The sequence below is a fragment of the Melospiza georgiana genome, chromosome 3 (genome assembly GCF_028018845.1).
Source record: "Melospiza georgiana isolate bMelGeo1 chromosome 3, bMelGeo1.pri, whole genome shotgun sequence".
NCBI lineage: Eukaryota > Metazoa > Chordata > Aves > Passeriformes > Passerellidae > Melospiza > Melospiza georgiana.
In genome coordinates this window covers 55,484,366-55,499,250 of record NC_080432.1, presented here as the reverse complement: position 1 = coordinate 55,499,250, position 14,885 = coordinate 55,484,366, and the positions used below count along the sequence as shown (strand labels likewise).

At 45.7% G+C, this 14,885-nt stretch overlaps 1 protein-coding gene across 2 annotated transcripts; it reads right to left on the bottom strand.

The window, feature by feature from the left end:
- Window positions 1-205: 205 nt before the first annotated feature.
- Window positions 206-14,011, bottom strand: CCSAP (centriole, cilia and spindle associated protein). 2 transcript variants are annotated; one of them, XM_058019349.1, is made up of 3 exons: window positions 13,655-14,011; window positions 6,058-6,347; window positions 206-4,272 (listed from the first exon to the last, which is right to left on the bottom strand). In XM_058019349.1, exons 1-3 carry the CDS (start codon window positions 13,959-13,961, stop codon window positions 4,099-4,101), a joined length of 771 nt encoding a protein of 256 aa, XP_057875332.1. In that variant the 5' UTR covers window positions 13,962-14,011; the 3' UTR covers window positions 206-4,098. The 2 variants fall into 2 exon arrangements, with proteins under 2 accessions (XP_057875332.1, XP_057875333.1); XM_058019350.1 differs by having other exon boundaries at window positions 6,058-6,341.
- Window positions 14,012-14,885: the final 874 nt, after the last annotated feature.

Genomic DNA, 14,885 nt, shown 5'->3' with positions numbered 1-14,885 from the left:
AGTTACAGGAGGAAGATAAGAGGCTGGAATGGTAACTGTAATGTAACTTCATAGCCAACCTTAGTTGTTACAGAAGCCTGTCGCTTACATTCCAGGAGAGAATATCTGGGACAAGCAGAAGCCACAGTTTGCATGCAGGGACTAAAGTACCCTGTAAGGGGGAAAAAAAAATGTGATCCCAAAAAACACAGTACAAGCAGTCCAGTCATTTTGTGTCACTGATTTTATTCACATGTACAAGTTGAGACTACACTATTAAAATAGACAATACAGAAGCATTAAAAACAAAATACTGTTTAAAAACTTTAAAAAACACATATTGCTTCAAGCTTAGATGGTATTTCCCTATTGTTTTTAAAGTGAATTCAGTGCTAACAATAGCTGAGGCAGCTTCCCAGTCATTTGTACCCCTAATTTCATGGGGTTACTTGTCAAGGTGTTGAGTCAGGCTCCATTTATGGCTTTGCTGCTGAGTGCACTAACTGAGCTGGAAAAGAAACTGGAACATCCAGGTTACCATACATTAGGCCCTCAGATTGCTAGCATTTGGTCCCTATCACAGTAAAAACAAAAAATCAGAGAGGCCTTTATAGTTCAGTGGCACTATATTATACCATAAAAAATGAAAACAGATATACTTCCCTATGTGTTAAAAAATCAATTTAAATTTGCATGTGCTACCTGGATAAAATTCATACCAGAAACTGTTCCTCAGTTTAGTTAAGGTTGGCTCTCTAAGTTTAGCTATCACCTTGACTACTATCTCAGCTTCCTGTGAAAAAGTCTGTATTTCATAGTTGCAAAGATGTGACAGCAGTGACTGAACAGGCATGCTACTGTATTTTACAGGACATTCTTATGCAGTTTTCATGGTAACATTTTACACTGTAAACACTATCTTCACAACACTATAGTTAAACTGCAGCATTACACATTGTAAAACTCTTGCTTCACTTTGCTAAGTACTTCCAGAAACAAAGGAATAAACAGTCATTTTAATGAAAACTTTGGACAATTGAGTATTTACTGTGTTCTTACCAAAAAGTTTTACTTCTAAAACAGGAGTGAGAAGTGTTCACCACTTTGCTAAATTCAAGAGTCCATGCAAGACAATGTTTAGAAATTCCTTAATTGATAGGGAGACATTCACTAAGGTTTCTACCTTCCAGTGAATCAAATTTGAAGCAAATGGCCACCTCCTATAGGAATCTATGGAATACATTTAAATCTTTTACATCTGGAAAGTTCTGCTTTACAATGCAATTGGCTTTTCATTTGTTAACATCAAAGCACCAGCAGTTTTCCAGACCAAACATTTCACACAGAGCTTGCAGTGATCAGAACTACACTATTTCATATAGTCTAAGCAAAATAGTAGCTTTATAGTCAATTAATACCCAAATGCAGGAAGGCTACCTGATTTGCAGAATGATTTACCCCTCACTTCAGGTATTGTGTTACTTAAACCCAGATAGTACTAACATAGCACCCAGGATAGTTTTGGCTACAGACCATTTGAAAAAGCACAACAACTCACAACACCTTATCTGCTGTCTTTTAGTAAGTCATCTTTGTGAGGAACAGTTCTTGACCAGACAAGGATTTTAGGACTAGACAATTTCCTTAGTATACAGCAGCCCTGATGTTGTTGAAAATTGTGATTTGACGACCTGAACAGGCCTTTTGGAGATGTTTTTAGTTCCCAGTATCCAAGGCAGAAGACACTCAGGCCTCCTATAATTACTGAAAACACCAATACCTAATGGGAGATACATCTTATCCAAACACAAGTACTTAAGGCAGGCACAGAGTCATCCTGGCTCTTCCATTCCCTGTGGGAGGAGAGCGTTGTAGAAGCTATCTTCAAAAGCATGGCAAGATGAGTCCTGCCCTACACAGTCAAGGAAACTGTTGAATGTGACAAAATGCACTGAGGGCACAATCCATCTGCTGTGGTTACATAAAGCCTACAAAGTGTGTGGGCAACAGGAACAGGCAAATTTTTATTGAATAAGGCTGTTAAACACTACTGAGTTGGTGCTTTGACACTGTTGTGTAAAGCTTGGGTGGCTTCTGGAACTGCAACAGCATCAGAAACAAGCTAAGCATATTTACAGCAGTTACTTAAAGAGGAAAACACAGCATGAAAGGAAATGAAAAGAATCTCATATGGAATAAAGGCATTCTCTGGAGTAGTTTTCCCCAGTTTTGGGCACTGTTCTAAAGTTTCAGGAAATTCTAGCCTATGGTTTACTTAGCAGTCAAAATCCCCTACAGGGATTTTGCTGCCTATAAAACATTCTTAATCATCCTGTGCTTTCCCAGACTTAAAAGCTGTAAGATCTTAAATAGGTAGCCTTCAACAAGAGGGGTCTGTATTTTTATAGCTTTGTGCTTAAAAGGCAGGTTAAACAAAAAACAGTTTATAGTTTCATGGATTCTAGGATTTAATTTAACAAAATCAAAATTGTGAGTAATGAAACCTTTAGTGATGTAAGACACTAGGAGGCAGCAGTGCTTGGACCCTTTGCACAATTGCTTTCTTCAAGAACACAATCAGACTTTTCACTAAGCATGCTCTGTTGCAATAGTAATTCCAGAGTCCTCCTTAGTCACTGAGATTGTGGAATGAAGCTAAAACTAGTGCAGGTTTCTGCTCTAGAAGTGCAAGTATGCTTCCTGTGGGAATGTGTCCAGCCTGTAAAACACAAGCCTCAAAACAATTAAACTGAGATAACCAACACAAGTAACTAACACACAACACATCTGAACAAAACTTCAAAGCTCACAACTACAGCAATCATCTGCCTAAAGTGTAGTTAGCAAACTGAAAAAAAGATAATTTACAGCCACCTGAGGGAAACAATACCACCAAGGAAATCACAATTACTGTCTTACTATGTAGAAGTAGGACCTACAAAACAAAAATGTTCAAACTTCATTATATGTTCTTGTTTACTAAAGGATACACCCCTCCTTTCCCTAGCCCTTACCCCCTTCCCCATCCCCCCATAAAGTGAGGGGTTCTGCACCAATTTCGAGAGGCAGCAAGTTTCTCAGGACATCATCTACAAGTTTTATCAGTACAATTTTCAAGTTTAAACCCTTTTACAATAGACCTGTACAATACCTCCAAGAAGAATGCATATTGCACTCTGACCCTCACTGAGCATAATAGATACTCTGAAGTGTTAAAAATAGACCTCACCAGAAAGGAGCCAGCCCTCTCCTTCAATAAATGCATTTACATGATTAAGTACAGACTAAGTGTGATCACAAGGTTAGTACAGTGGAACAGCTCTATATTTGTAGAACAAGTAACTGCTTATTGAGTGGCAGCTATCAGATAATGATTGTCTACATTAGTTATTTGGTACAACAGGAACAGCTACAGCAAAATGATCCTGTAGCTGTTTCTTGCCCTGAAAATGAGTGGTTTATTCTAATGACCTTAGAAACACTGACAAAAGTTAGCATCAGCTGATTCATTAATCAAACAAGGTTGGTTTTGTTTGGGGTTGTTGTTGTCTTTAAAGTTTCTGTGTACAGACAATACTTGGTATTTGCCTGCCTAAAGCATCTACATTTATTAGTGCTAGTTACCAGACACACTGGCTTCCTGCTGCCTGTCTTCATATGCTTATTGTCATAAAACTGTTAAATAGTTTTATAAATACAAAGGCACCTCCATCACTCCTTTAAAGTCTTTCCCCAATACCATCTCCCCATGACTTGAACTTTAAATAAGGGAAAACAGATTATTTGTAACTATGATCATCAAAAAAGCGACTTTGCTTTGACTGCCTGTATGTTAAGGTTTCCCCTCCCACCCTCAAAACAAACCAACTGAAGCATTAGAAAAATTCCCAAAAGGGGAATTGTTTAAAAGTTTGGGTAGTTATATCTAAAAGCCTCTTCAAATGTTATGGCTCCAAGGATACACCCCACTGTGAGGTAGGTAGCCAAGATAAAAACATTGTAACAAATACTTTAACAGCTGGAAACTCCCTATAAAAACCTTGCATAAGTGGTTTGGTTCCTTGCACCAGTGTCCTGATATGCGTGACTTCTTCTGAGGATGCCTAAGGGAATCCAGGTTCAGAGAGCTCTTGCTGAGTAGCATCTCATGTACTCTGTCATCCAGGGGTTGTCTGCTGGGGAGGGCTTTGCTCGCCAGGTGTTTTCTGCCTCTGCTGACCGCACTCGCCTCTGAGAAAGCTTCCTTTTCTCCACTTGCCTCCTGTTCTTTGCTCGCAGGGCAGACTCGTGAATCTAAAAGACCAGAGTTAGTATTATGGAAGGGGAACAGCCTAGGAAGCCCTCAGGAATGACAAGGATCACTTTTTATTTGTCCCAGACCCCATCCTGAAGGAACAGGGATTGTGAGCAAGGTTATATTTTTTTCTCTAATTTGTACCATTAACTGAACATAGATTTCTTTTTTTTCCATGAGAAGTGCTTTAATTTCTGTTCTGCATTATCTTTCACGCTTCCAACTATTAAATGATTGTAAAAGTCTTGAATGTTTCATAGTCTTAATCAGATAAATTCTAAAAACTTCAATTCTCTGTTTGTATTTAAAAACAGTCCTCAATATGCCTAAGCATCCCTTAAGCCTAATATCCCTAAGCCGTATAAGTAAGACCAAACCCTAGGGATCCCTTAGAGACTAAAGATCTTAATTTTGAACAATGTGCTGAACACAATTACATACATTTTTATATTAATAAATTATCATATTTCCCCCAAAATTTAATATGAAAAGCCACTTTCTATGTTTGCATGCATCAATATCCATATTGAAAACCCTGTCAACCATCTCAATAAGGGGTAAGTAACACCTTTCAAACATGCAAGAAAAAGTAACCTCAGCAGGCAATAAGTAGTTGGTTCCTACATAAAGAAACATCCTCAGTGACAAAACACTGCATAACTGGGAGTGTTTCAGAAATGTTCTGCCTGCTCAGTCCAAGCTCAAGACCCAAGCTGAGGTGTTCCATTGCTGTTTCTAGTATAAAAAAATATTAGATGTCTAAGACAAATTATAAATAATTCTGCTCATGTCAGGCTTAGGCCTCCTCTAGGCTTCAACATAAAGCACCAGTCAACTACTTTGAGCACTGACCAAAGTTTATCAATTTAGCATTAGTGTCCATTATCAGGAAAGGCAGCTTCTTTCCAAAGCTGTAAGGCCCAAGTTCCTCCTTTTGCCCAAAGGTTTGAGCTGTCCAGGAAGAAAAAGCTTGGGCTTCAAATCCTTTCCAAAACAGCCCATCAAAGGCCAGCTCCATCTGGATATGGGTAAGACACTGGCAGGGATGCATTAATGATTTGTGTTTTACAGCCTAGGAGAGTTATAGAGAAGAAAGAAATGGATCAGTTAAAACACTCCCTTGCTGTTTCTAAGCTAGGAAACAGAGCCCCAGTACAGCAGAATGCTGGTGCTGTCCATGCCACATGAATTTAATTTGTGCTATTTTGGTAATATTTACACCAGCTCTGTAATCCATCAGCCATCTGATAGACCATTCTGCTGCAAGCAACATTTCCTACTGGCAAGCCACCAAACCAGGCTGCTAGACAAGACATCTTAGCAGAAAAGCACTTGTACCATCTCAGTGAGGCTCCTAGTCTAGGAAGTGCCCCAGCAAAAGTCTCTCTTTCACAGCTCAAGCACTTCCCCAGCGTTTATTTGCCTGCCTGCTGTGGGGTGCCTGGTGCTAACTGCCTGCTCTTCTCCTGTTCTCATGAAGTTCAGAATGCAGAAATACTTTTAGAACAGCCAGTTTTGCTGGTAACACTGTAACAACCACAAACAGGACAGGCAGTTTTAATTAGAAATTGCAAATGTTAGTCAAACCTGGGAAGCTTCCAAACCAACAGTAAAGAGCTCTTATTTGGACATCTCAAGACTCTCCAGGTTCATTGCTAGAACCTGCTGCTGGAATCTCCATATATTCAAATAAAGGGACCCCTGAGAAGTTTTACCCAGCTATTAAGACATCTGTAGGCACTAAGGAGTCACTGCCTTTTCATACAACAGAAGCTCTTACTTACTTCATTCACTGAAGCAGAAGCACAGACGTTGTGAGTTTTCTGGCTCCCAGTATCTGTCTGTCTTTCTCCCCAGCCATACAGAGCAAATGGATGTTTATTCTCCTTTGGTGCATCTGTCCTTTGGGGACTTTTGGCTGATTTTCGATCATTCCGACTGGACAAGGCACTTCGACTTGGACGTCGTCCTGTACGGCTGGTTTTGTCTGCTTCCTTTACAGAAGTATGTTCTACAGTTTTCTCTTGCTCTTCCTTCTCTGGCTTTTCTTGATCTTCTTTTTCTTTTTCTTTCTCTGGAGAAGAAAAAACAGTTATGCTTTAAGCTCCCAAAGACAACATATTGATGTCTGATTTGCACAGCCTCTCAATACATCACTGAAGCTGTGCTTTTTTTAGAAATTCGAAAAGTCATCGCTCCCTTAGCGACAGACATATACCTTGCTTAAATGTCTTCATTCTTTCTTTAGTGACTACAATACAGCTTTCCCATACTTAAAAATGCCTTTCACTGGTGAGGTTATGGATAACCAAGAGCCCCAAGAAGAACTTAAAGACGGTTTCCAGTGATCTTCTGTCTTCACTATTTCATCCTTGCATCTCTCAGACAGCAAACAGATGGAGTGCTGAATGCCACATAGATGCTGCTAGCCAGTCAGAGATGAAGACTGTGTGCAATATTAAATCCTTCCTATTATCAACTTCCTCTGAAAAAAGTGATTCATTTTCAAGCTCTGTTTATACATCTATCTCTGTTATGGTTTTCTGCTTAGGAAGGAGAGGAGAGTATGAAGCAAGACCCCACAAAGTAGTAGACATCACCTTTGCTACCTGATCTGTGAATTATGTGGTACGTTTAAAGTGCCACACTCTGCAGGCATTACTCCCCAAGGCTCATTTGTCCCACATATTTAAGCCTTCCATAGCAAGGGGCCAGCAATAGTCCTCCAGACACTGGGTATGGAAAGTAGGGCTTGTGAAAAAGAATTTAAAGGCTGAATCACTGCAGTTTTAGATCATCACTGAAGATTGAATCAGCATTATATAAAATATTAATTAATAAAATCACAGAGGAACAACTGTTCCATAAGAGCCAATCTTCTTGCCCCATAGTGTGTGATCACCTACAAGACACATCCTTTTATTCACCTAAGATTATTGGAGTCCACTAGTAACCAATTCCTTTCAAGTCTGATCATTAGATGCTGTCTTCTGCTAGACTCACACAGTAATCACTAAACTCTGCTGACATAAACACACCAAACTTGCTGGTTTATTTCTGCTACTAGTGGGGACCAGCTCCACACCACCTCTGTTCCAAGTCTCAGCACATTCAGCCATCACCAGCATACTCTGGTATGGACAGAAGGAATTCCTTCACTGTCATAGGGAGTTCTTCTGGTTTAGGGCTTGCTCACATAGTGACATGTTGACCACAGACAAGTAGTGCAGTTTTTACCCAAGTGCTTTCATCATTAAAAGCAGGAGGGCTTGTCAATCCTATGACATAATAGCAACCACTCCTGATAATTGCTGGGGATTTCAAGCAGGTGCATGCCCAATCTGATGCTGCTTTAATGTCAGTTCTGTATCCATCCAGTTCTGATGAAATAGAAGTTACCTGCCTGGCACACTGATTGAGCATCCGTTTACTCTAGCACTCACTTCACATTTGCAGGGCAAAGATACCAAGGCTTGTTCCATGCCCCAGAATTCCCCCAAGGCAAGCCTTATGCTCCCTTGCTAGCTGTTAGCCTGGCCAGCACAGTTTCTGTGCTGCCAAGCAGCACTGAGGCCCTGGTGCTGGGCCCTGTTCAGGATTGCCTATAACCATCTTCCAAGATGTGCAGGTGTAGCATTCATCCACAGCTGATACTGCAGTGCTGCTGAGTATTTGGTAGAGAGTGGCCAGCATTGTTAAAGTATTTACAGCTGTATTTGTTGAGAGCTCAGTTAAAATAAATTAGTCAAGGCCAAAGTAGTGGCACATTGAGAGTAATGGCTAGATGAATTTTACATACCTAAATATTGGCTGGGTGTAGTTTCAGTTACTATAGACAAGGCTGGTAAAAGACAGCAGCAGTGAGCTCAGTGTAGTATTAGACTTGTTATGCTTGTTTTCTCTGTGCTCTGGGACACACAGCTTCACTCTGAAACAAGGCAGCTCATTCATCATGGCTGCAAACAGGCAGCACAAAGTTATCCCCTTACAAAATATTATCTGAGCATCTCCCTGCACAGCCACTCCAAAGGAGGGACTGCCTAGGTCCATTATCAGAAGGAAGCACTCTTTTGAGAAAATTAAACTCTGAAAGGGAACATATTGCTGTCAATTCTGCAACAAGACTGCTTTTCCTTTCAGAAAGCTGTTTCATCCTCCATTCAAGGGAAAATGTCATCTTCCTTCTCTGCAATGGGGGATGGAGCAACACTGACTTCATAAACAGCAGAAGTGGCATTTAGAGACTTAAAAATACAGGAAAGTGGGGGCACTGCAATTACATGGATAGTTCAGCTTTAAAAAACAAGGCAACAGCCATGCCTGGGTATGCTACTCACCAGGATACAGCTCCAGCTGGTCCAGAAATGATTGAGCCAGCTTGTCCCAAAATAGCAATAAAAGCATATGGGTAAATGGCACACAGAGTCCTGTGCACAGCCTTACAGTCAATGCTATATGCCAGAGTGCACTGTAGCACTTATGAGCACCTGCTATTAGAGCAGGGCTTTCCATGAACCCACTACTACAGTACCATTTACACAGAACTCAGCTGGTGAAGGCACAAGATGTCTAACAGTTATTATTTAAGCCTTTTATTTTAAACTACAGTTTATATCCAGGCTATTATCTTAGCCATCACTTTTCACATGAAGTCAAAAGAGCAGCAGTTGAAGCAGGACTTAGACCCAGCTGTTCAGGAGGAAGTCCAGGCGCCAGCAACTCCTACCCATCTCCTTCCCATACAGAGCATCAGCTCCAGCAGACACGGGAAACTCAGAACTGCTTGCAACATGACAGGGATTAGACAGGAGAGGGGAAAAGCTAGAAACGTTTGAAACTGCATCATGGACGCTAAGCAGAGCACACTGGATGGAGAGCAGGAGGGGATTAAGTGCTTAACAGGCAGAGCAGGCCCACCCAACACGGCAGCTGGAAGCTCCTGCCCAGAAGAGGTCACTTAAACCCTGCCGCATCCCCCGCTTGTGTAACAGCTCCGCTCCTGGAGCAGGCGGGGAGAGCCCAGGGGAGCTGCTGTCTCGCACGGCTCTGCCACACAGGACCCCCATTGCAAAGGCCCTGATGACTTCCTGCAGATACCAACAGCCTTCTGATCAGACCCACGGGCCAGGTCACAGGCTCAGCAGTGTGATCTCTGCATTGAGATGCTGGCTCCTTACAGCAATACCTCAGCACCAGGAGAGGCACTTGCTGCTTGCGCTGCTGCAGGCAGAACTGCAATTCTGCTTTTGTACCGACCCCTCCCCAGTGGGGCAGGTCTCCTACACCTCTTGACGGAGCCATATAACCCTGGGGGTTTGTTGTGGGTATCAACAAACTACAGCTGGGTAGAAAGTAAGTTACTACAGATGAAACAGATTGCAACATAATTTCTTCAAGGCAGCTCTTGCACGAGGCAATAATGGAGCTAGCAGCCACACAGCAGCTCAGAGCTGATTAGATTCATGCAAGCTTCATTTGGAGCAGTTTGGAAAGTAATTACTGGATTGGCTTGATAGCAAAGCTTGTTTCCAAAGGAAAAAGATTGGGAGCAATTTTAAATAACAGTACTGTAAACCCCTGAATTGATGCCCTTGCCTTCTTCCCCCACCACAAACTGCTTCTTCCACATACATGGGCCAGCAAATGCCCCTGCAACATGATGACAGACAAGATCAGGAAACAAGTTTGAAACTGGATCTTCTGTTTAGTTCCACTAATCCACATCAGTCGCTTTCCAAATACTTTTGAGGCAACTCCTTCAATGGCAGCTTGTCACTGCTGTCACTTAAGACCACTGCACAAAAATGCTGAAGGCAAAATGGCAATGAGGATTGAAAGATGCCTTCATCCTGCATGTGTGTGCAGCAGTGTCATTTCACAAGCAACAGGTCTGACAGCAGCACTGCTGCCAAGAGCTTCTGTCTTCTACTTACCAGCCCACTGGGTTCTGTTGACAGCTTTGAGGACATGTCTACACCACAACTACACCAGTTCATTTAGGTCAAGATTTTGTGGGATTATGTTTAAAGCACATCTGTGCCTGGGCATATTCCACAGAACAATCCCACAAACAGCTGCCACAAGTGGGGGGTCAGAAGGAATTAACCCAAAGTTGCCTCTGAGCACACCTTGGTATCACTCAGCCATGGCTTCAGTGCAAAAGGGAAGAAGCACCTTTGTGCCACGTGCTGCCCCAGGGGTTCACACTGGCAGTGCTTTGGACCAACACCACTGAACATTAAAGCCAGGCTGCCTGCATCCACTTCCTCTTCACACACCAGGAGCGTTCACGACCTTTACAAACACACATAGGCTCATTTCAATGAGAGGAAAGAGGAAACCAGGGCAGCACGTGCCATTATGAATTGTGTTTACCTCAGATATTAAACAACATTAGTGCTGACCAGCTTGTTGCCGTATTGGCAACAAGCACTGTCAATAGCACTCAGGCAGAAATCAGATTCCCCACAAAACAGCAGGAAGCAGCAGTAGCCAGGTAACAGCTAGGATGTTCCAGCATGTGGGTGGATGTCAGATTCAGAAGACAAAAGATGTCATCAACATGAGCACACTCAGCTACCCCCACAGCACTTCAGTGTAATTAAGTTCTTTCAGAGTAAAGGAAAAAAAAAAAAGGCAGTTTAATAGTAGAAGCTTCAGAGTGGTAGTTTCTATGTGATCTCTTCCACACGCCTTAATCAGCCAGCCACTAAGCAGAAGAAAAATGTATCCTTATGATTGTCCAATACGAAATGGGTCACCTCCTTATATGTGCATTAGGATACAATAAATATCCACTAAATCCAGCTGCCTCACCAGAGTTGTCTTCAGTCCTTCTGCTACAGACTTAGCAAAGCTCTTAAATACTCACAGAAGTTAAGAAATGTTTCTTCTAAGCCATTTGGCAAAAAAGTGAATGTGAAGTACAGGTTTTTCTCCACTATAAAATAGCAAGGACCTGGCAAAACCTTAGGCATTCCCTTACAGCATCCATGGCAAAGGTGTATCAGTTAGAGCAGCACAGTTGCCCAGAACCCTGCAGCCTGGCAGGCCACTGGAGCTCCACAGTCCCTTTGCCACTGCTGCAGGACTGGGGACACAACTGGATGCACTGGAGAGTCACTGCACTGTCACTGACCACAGACACAGCTACCCAGCTGCTGTTCCCTGCCAAATCCCAACCAGAATCAGGCTACCAAGTAACTCCAGCTGGACCTTTCCCTAGGGAGGAGTCAGGGAAGGAATCAGGGAGCAAGCTAATGAGTGATCAGAGCACCCTGGCCAGCAGTCTCTAGCCTTGGCAATGCCAGTGCCATTAGATTGTAGCAGGTTTATGTGCTCTACCCTAGGCTCATCAAGAATGAAAATAAATTCAGGTCCCTACAACTACTACCCCAGGCTTGTATGTATTCAAAGTGCATCAGAAAAGCTGGGAATGCCAGGTTCTGAGGGCAGCTTCAACAGCTTCCACCTCCTCTCACTAAAAGCCAAGCCTTTAGAGAGCATTGCCTTTTCCCATGCAACCACTCCCTAATCTTTTGCAATTCCTTAGTTCTTCTCACTGACATACTGTAGAGTTCTTCCACACATGCTCCCAGTCTAGCTTCCTCAAGGCCTGATTGTGGAAAGCAAAACTAGGCCCACTAATACTCTGTTTCATACTGGTGAGCTGGGGTGCTTCCATCACTGCACAGCTCTTGTGGTTCAACCTCAGCCAGCAGTGAAGTACCACATAGCCACACACTCCCTCCTTCTACAGGGGGATGGGAAAAGAATCAGAAAAACTCATGGGTTGAGAAAAGAAAAGCTCAGTAATTGATATAAAGTGAAATATAATAATAGTAATGAAAAGGGAAGAATAAAACCCAAGAAAAACCAGTGATGCACAGTCAGTGGCTCCTGGGCAACTCCACCCAGTTTAAGCACTGGGCAGGACTTTCTGGCTATGGAGTATTCCTTTGGCCATTTGGGTCAGCTGTCCTGGCTGTGCTTCCTCACAGCTTCTGGTGCACCTGATGGCTGGCAGAGCATGGGAAACTGAGAAATCTTTGATTTAGGGTAAGCACTGCTGAGCAACTACTAAAAACATCAGCTGTGTTATCAGTGTTATTCTCATACTGAATCCAACACACAGCACTGTACCAGCTACCAGGCACAAAATTATCCCAGCTGAAATGAGAACAACAGCTTTGGGGAGGTGGAATGCATTACCTCAGCAGCTGTGTGCCCCCCATGTGAGACCAGGGTACCACAGGCTCACCCAGCTGACTGCAGGACTCACATCGCTAGTATGCCCTGAAACACCAAGCCTTTGGAACAGAAGCTAAAGCTTTTGTATAATGTGGAATTCTTAAGGTCAATGAATGCAGTTTAGTCTTGAATCTCAGAACACAGATCATTCTGGAAAGCTCAGGTCCCAAAGGGCATTGGGTCAGGTTTGTTTCCCCACTCCAGACAAGCACATCTAACTCCAGGGAGAGAAGGAAGAAAAAAAAAAAAAAAACACACACCACAACAACAACCAGGCAGCATGAGGCTTAACTGAAGAGTTCTCAAGGATTTTCCCTGCTGCTGTACAACAGGGAGACAGCTGATTCAAAAGGCATTTCAAACCACCAATCAATGGCTGCCAGATACAGTATTCTTTCACTAAAGGTAAGAAACTGTATCTAATGGTTAAAAAAAAAATACCAGATTGAGAAGCTTGACCATGTTAATATCTGCCTAACCACTTTCTTAGGCCGTGAGACAGCAGACGGGAATTACTCTGCGCTGGAAGAGAATAAACTGTTACCAGCTCAGCGCTGCTCAGGCTGCTTAGTTGACCCCACTCAGCTGCGCACCCAAGATCAAACCTCAGGGGGCATTAAGAACCAGGCATTCAGCAGAGACAGCTTGCGTGTGCAGGTCCAGGAAAGCAATTGCGTTACGAGCCAGCCACTGGCGCACAGTCCAACCTGCCGCTGCTTTTGCCGGAGAACCCGCTTATATAATTGCAGAGATGCTTGGCTCCCATGGCAACAGTTTACATAAGTGGCTGTGACTCAGGATGAGAGTTGCCACCGCTCGGCTCTTTAAAGCGACACCTCCGACGCCGCAGCCGCGGCTTCTCCGCAGGCCCAGCCAGGACCCGGCTGGAGGCGGCTGACGGGCCCTGCCACCCCCGGGCCGTGTCCTGGGGGCGGGTTAGACGGGCCGGATGCTCCCGCACGGTCACCCCGGGATGGGGGATCGGCCCCAAGCCGCGGCGGGGCGGCCGGGGCAGAGCCATCCGTGCCGAGCCCCCCGGAGAAGGGCAGGGCAGCACGGGGAGGGGGCTGGGGCCGCCCCGGGCACACGTGTCCCCCCCGCCACAGCCACCGCCACCTCCGCGCTCCCTACCGGGGCTGGCCCGTCCCGCCTCGCTCGGCGCCGCCGCTCCCGCTCCCACTGCCGCCTCCTCCTCCTCCTTCGCGTTCGCGGGGCTGCCGGCGCCCGGCGGCGAGGGGGAGCCGGCGGTGCTGCCGCCGCCGCTGCCGCTGTCCTGCTCCCAGCCGTCCCAGAGCCAGGGCCGGTGCGCCTGCTCCAGGAGCCGGCGGCTGAGGCGGTAGTGCAGCAGCTCCAGGTAGCAGGCGCCGCACGATTCCCACTTGGGCTCCTTGAAGCGCTTCATGTACTCCGTCTTAACGCGCCGCGCCGGCACCACCATGGCGGAGCCGGAGCCGCAGCCGGGAGCCGGGAGCCGGGAAGCACCGGCCGAGCCCGCCCCCTCCCGCTGCTACGTTTAAATCCAAACAGCGGCGTCCGGCCCCGCCCCGAGCGGGGAGGGATGCCTGGAGGGGGGGACGGGGCCGTGAGGCGCCGAGAACGGGATGACACAGAGTGAAAATTAGATCAAATACAAAATAGATCATAAACACACCAAAGCACCGCAGCCCTGGGCCCAGCAGTAGGCGTGCTGGGGCCCGGGTGAGGCTCCGGGACAGCCCCCGCCGCACGGCTGTGGGGCAGCTCGGCGCCTCTCGGGGCCCATTGGAACCCAGCGGGTCCGTGCAGTGCGTCAGAAGTGATGCTGCACCAGCACCAGCACCAGCAGCACCAGCAGCAGCAGTGCCTGGTGCGTGCAGCACCCCGGGCCGTGGGCTGCTGCTGCCTCCGGTGCCGCCGCTGCGGGAGCAAAGGATGCGCAGCAGCCGGGGCCGGCCGGAGGGAGGCGAACGCCTCTGCAACAACACGCAGCTCTCTCCATTTTCCACTAATCTGCTTTAAAAACCCGTGGCCAGAACAGGATTCTCGTAATCCAGCCCTGCGCTGGGCGGCCGCCGTCTCTGGGGATACGAAACGCTTTGGAGACAAATGCAGAAACCGGGGCGGCCTCTGCAGCCGCCCTCGCCCTCCTGCCTGCCCGCACACTGACTGACCCTCGGCTCTTCAGCGATTTCTGGATATTTCCCTCTCTCACACACCGTATTTGGGGCATCGCGGCGAATCTGCCCCTGTGGGACACGATTGTCCCTGAAAATGTTTTGCCGCAGAGCCTTTGCCACGGCCCGCTCGCTTCACAGCCCCGTCTGGGAGGGGACAGCGCGATCCCCCGCCCGCCCCACCCGCTGTCCCGCTTTGGACGCCTGCA

Excerpts from the sequence above, each read along its gene's own strand:
- CCSAP (XM_058019349.1), bottom strand. The coding sequence starts at position 13,961 with ATGGTGGTGCCGGCGCGGCGCGTTAAGACGGAGTACATGAAGCGCTTC. Across the intron at positions 6,348-13,654 it reads GGCGGGACGGGCCAGCCCCG|AGAAAGAAAAAGAAAAAGAA; the intron begins GTAGGGAGCGCG and ends TTTCTTCTCCAG. Across the intron at positions 4,273-6,057 it reads CTTCTGCTTCAGTGAATGAA|ATTCACGAGTCTGCCCTGCG; the intron begins GTAAGTAAGAGC and ends CTGGTCTTTTAG.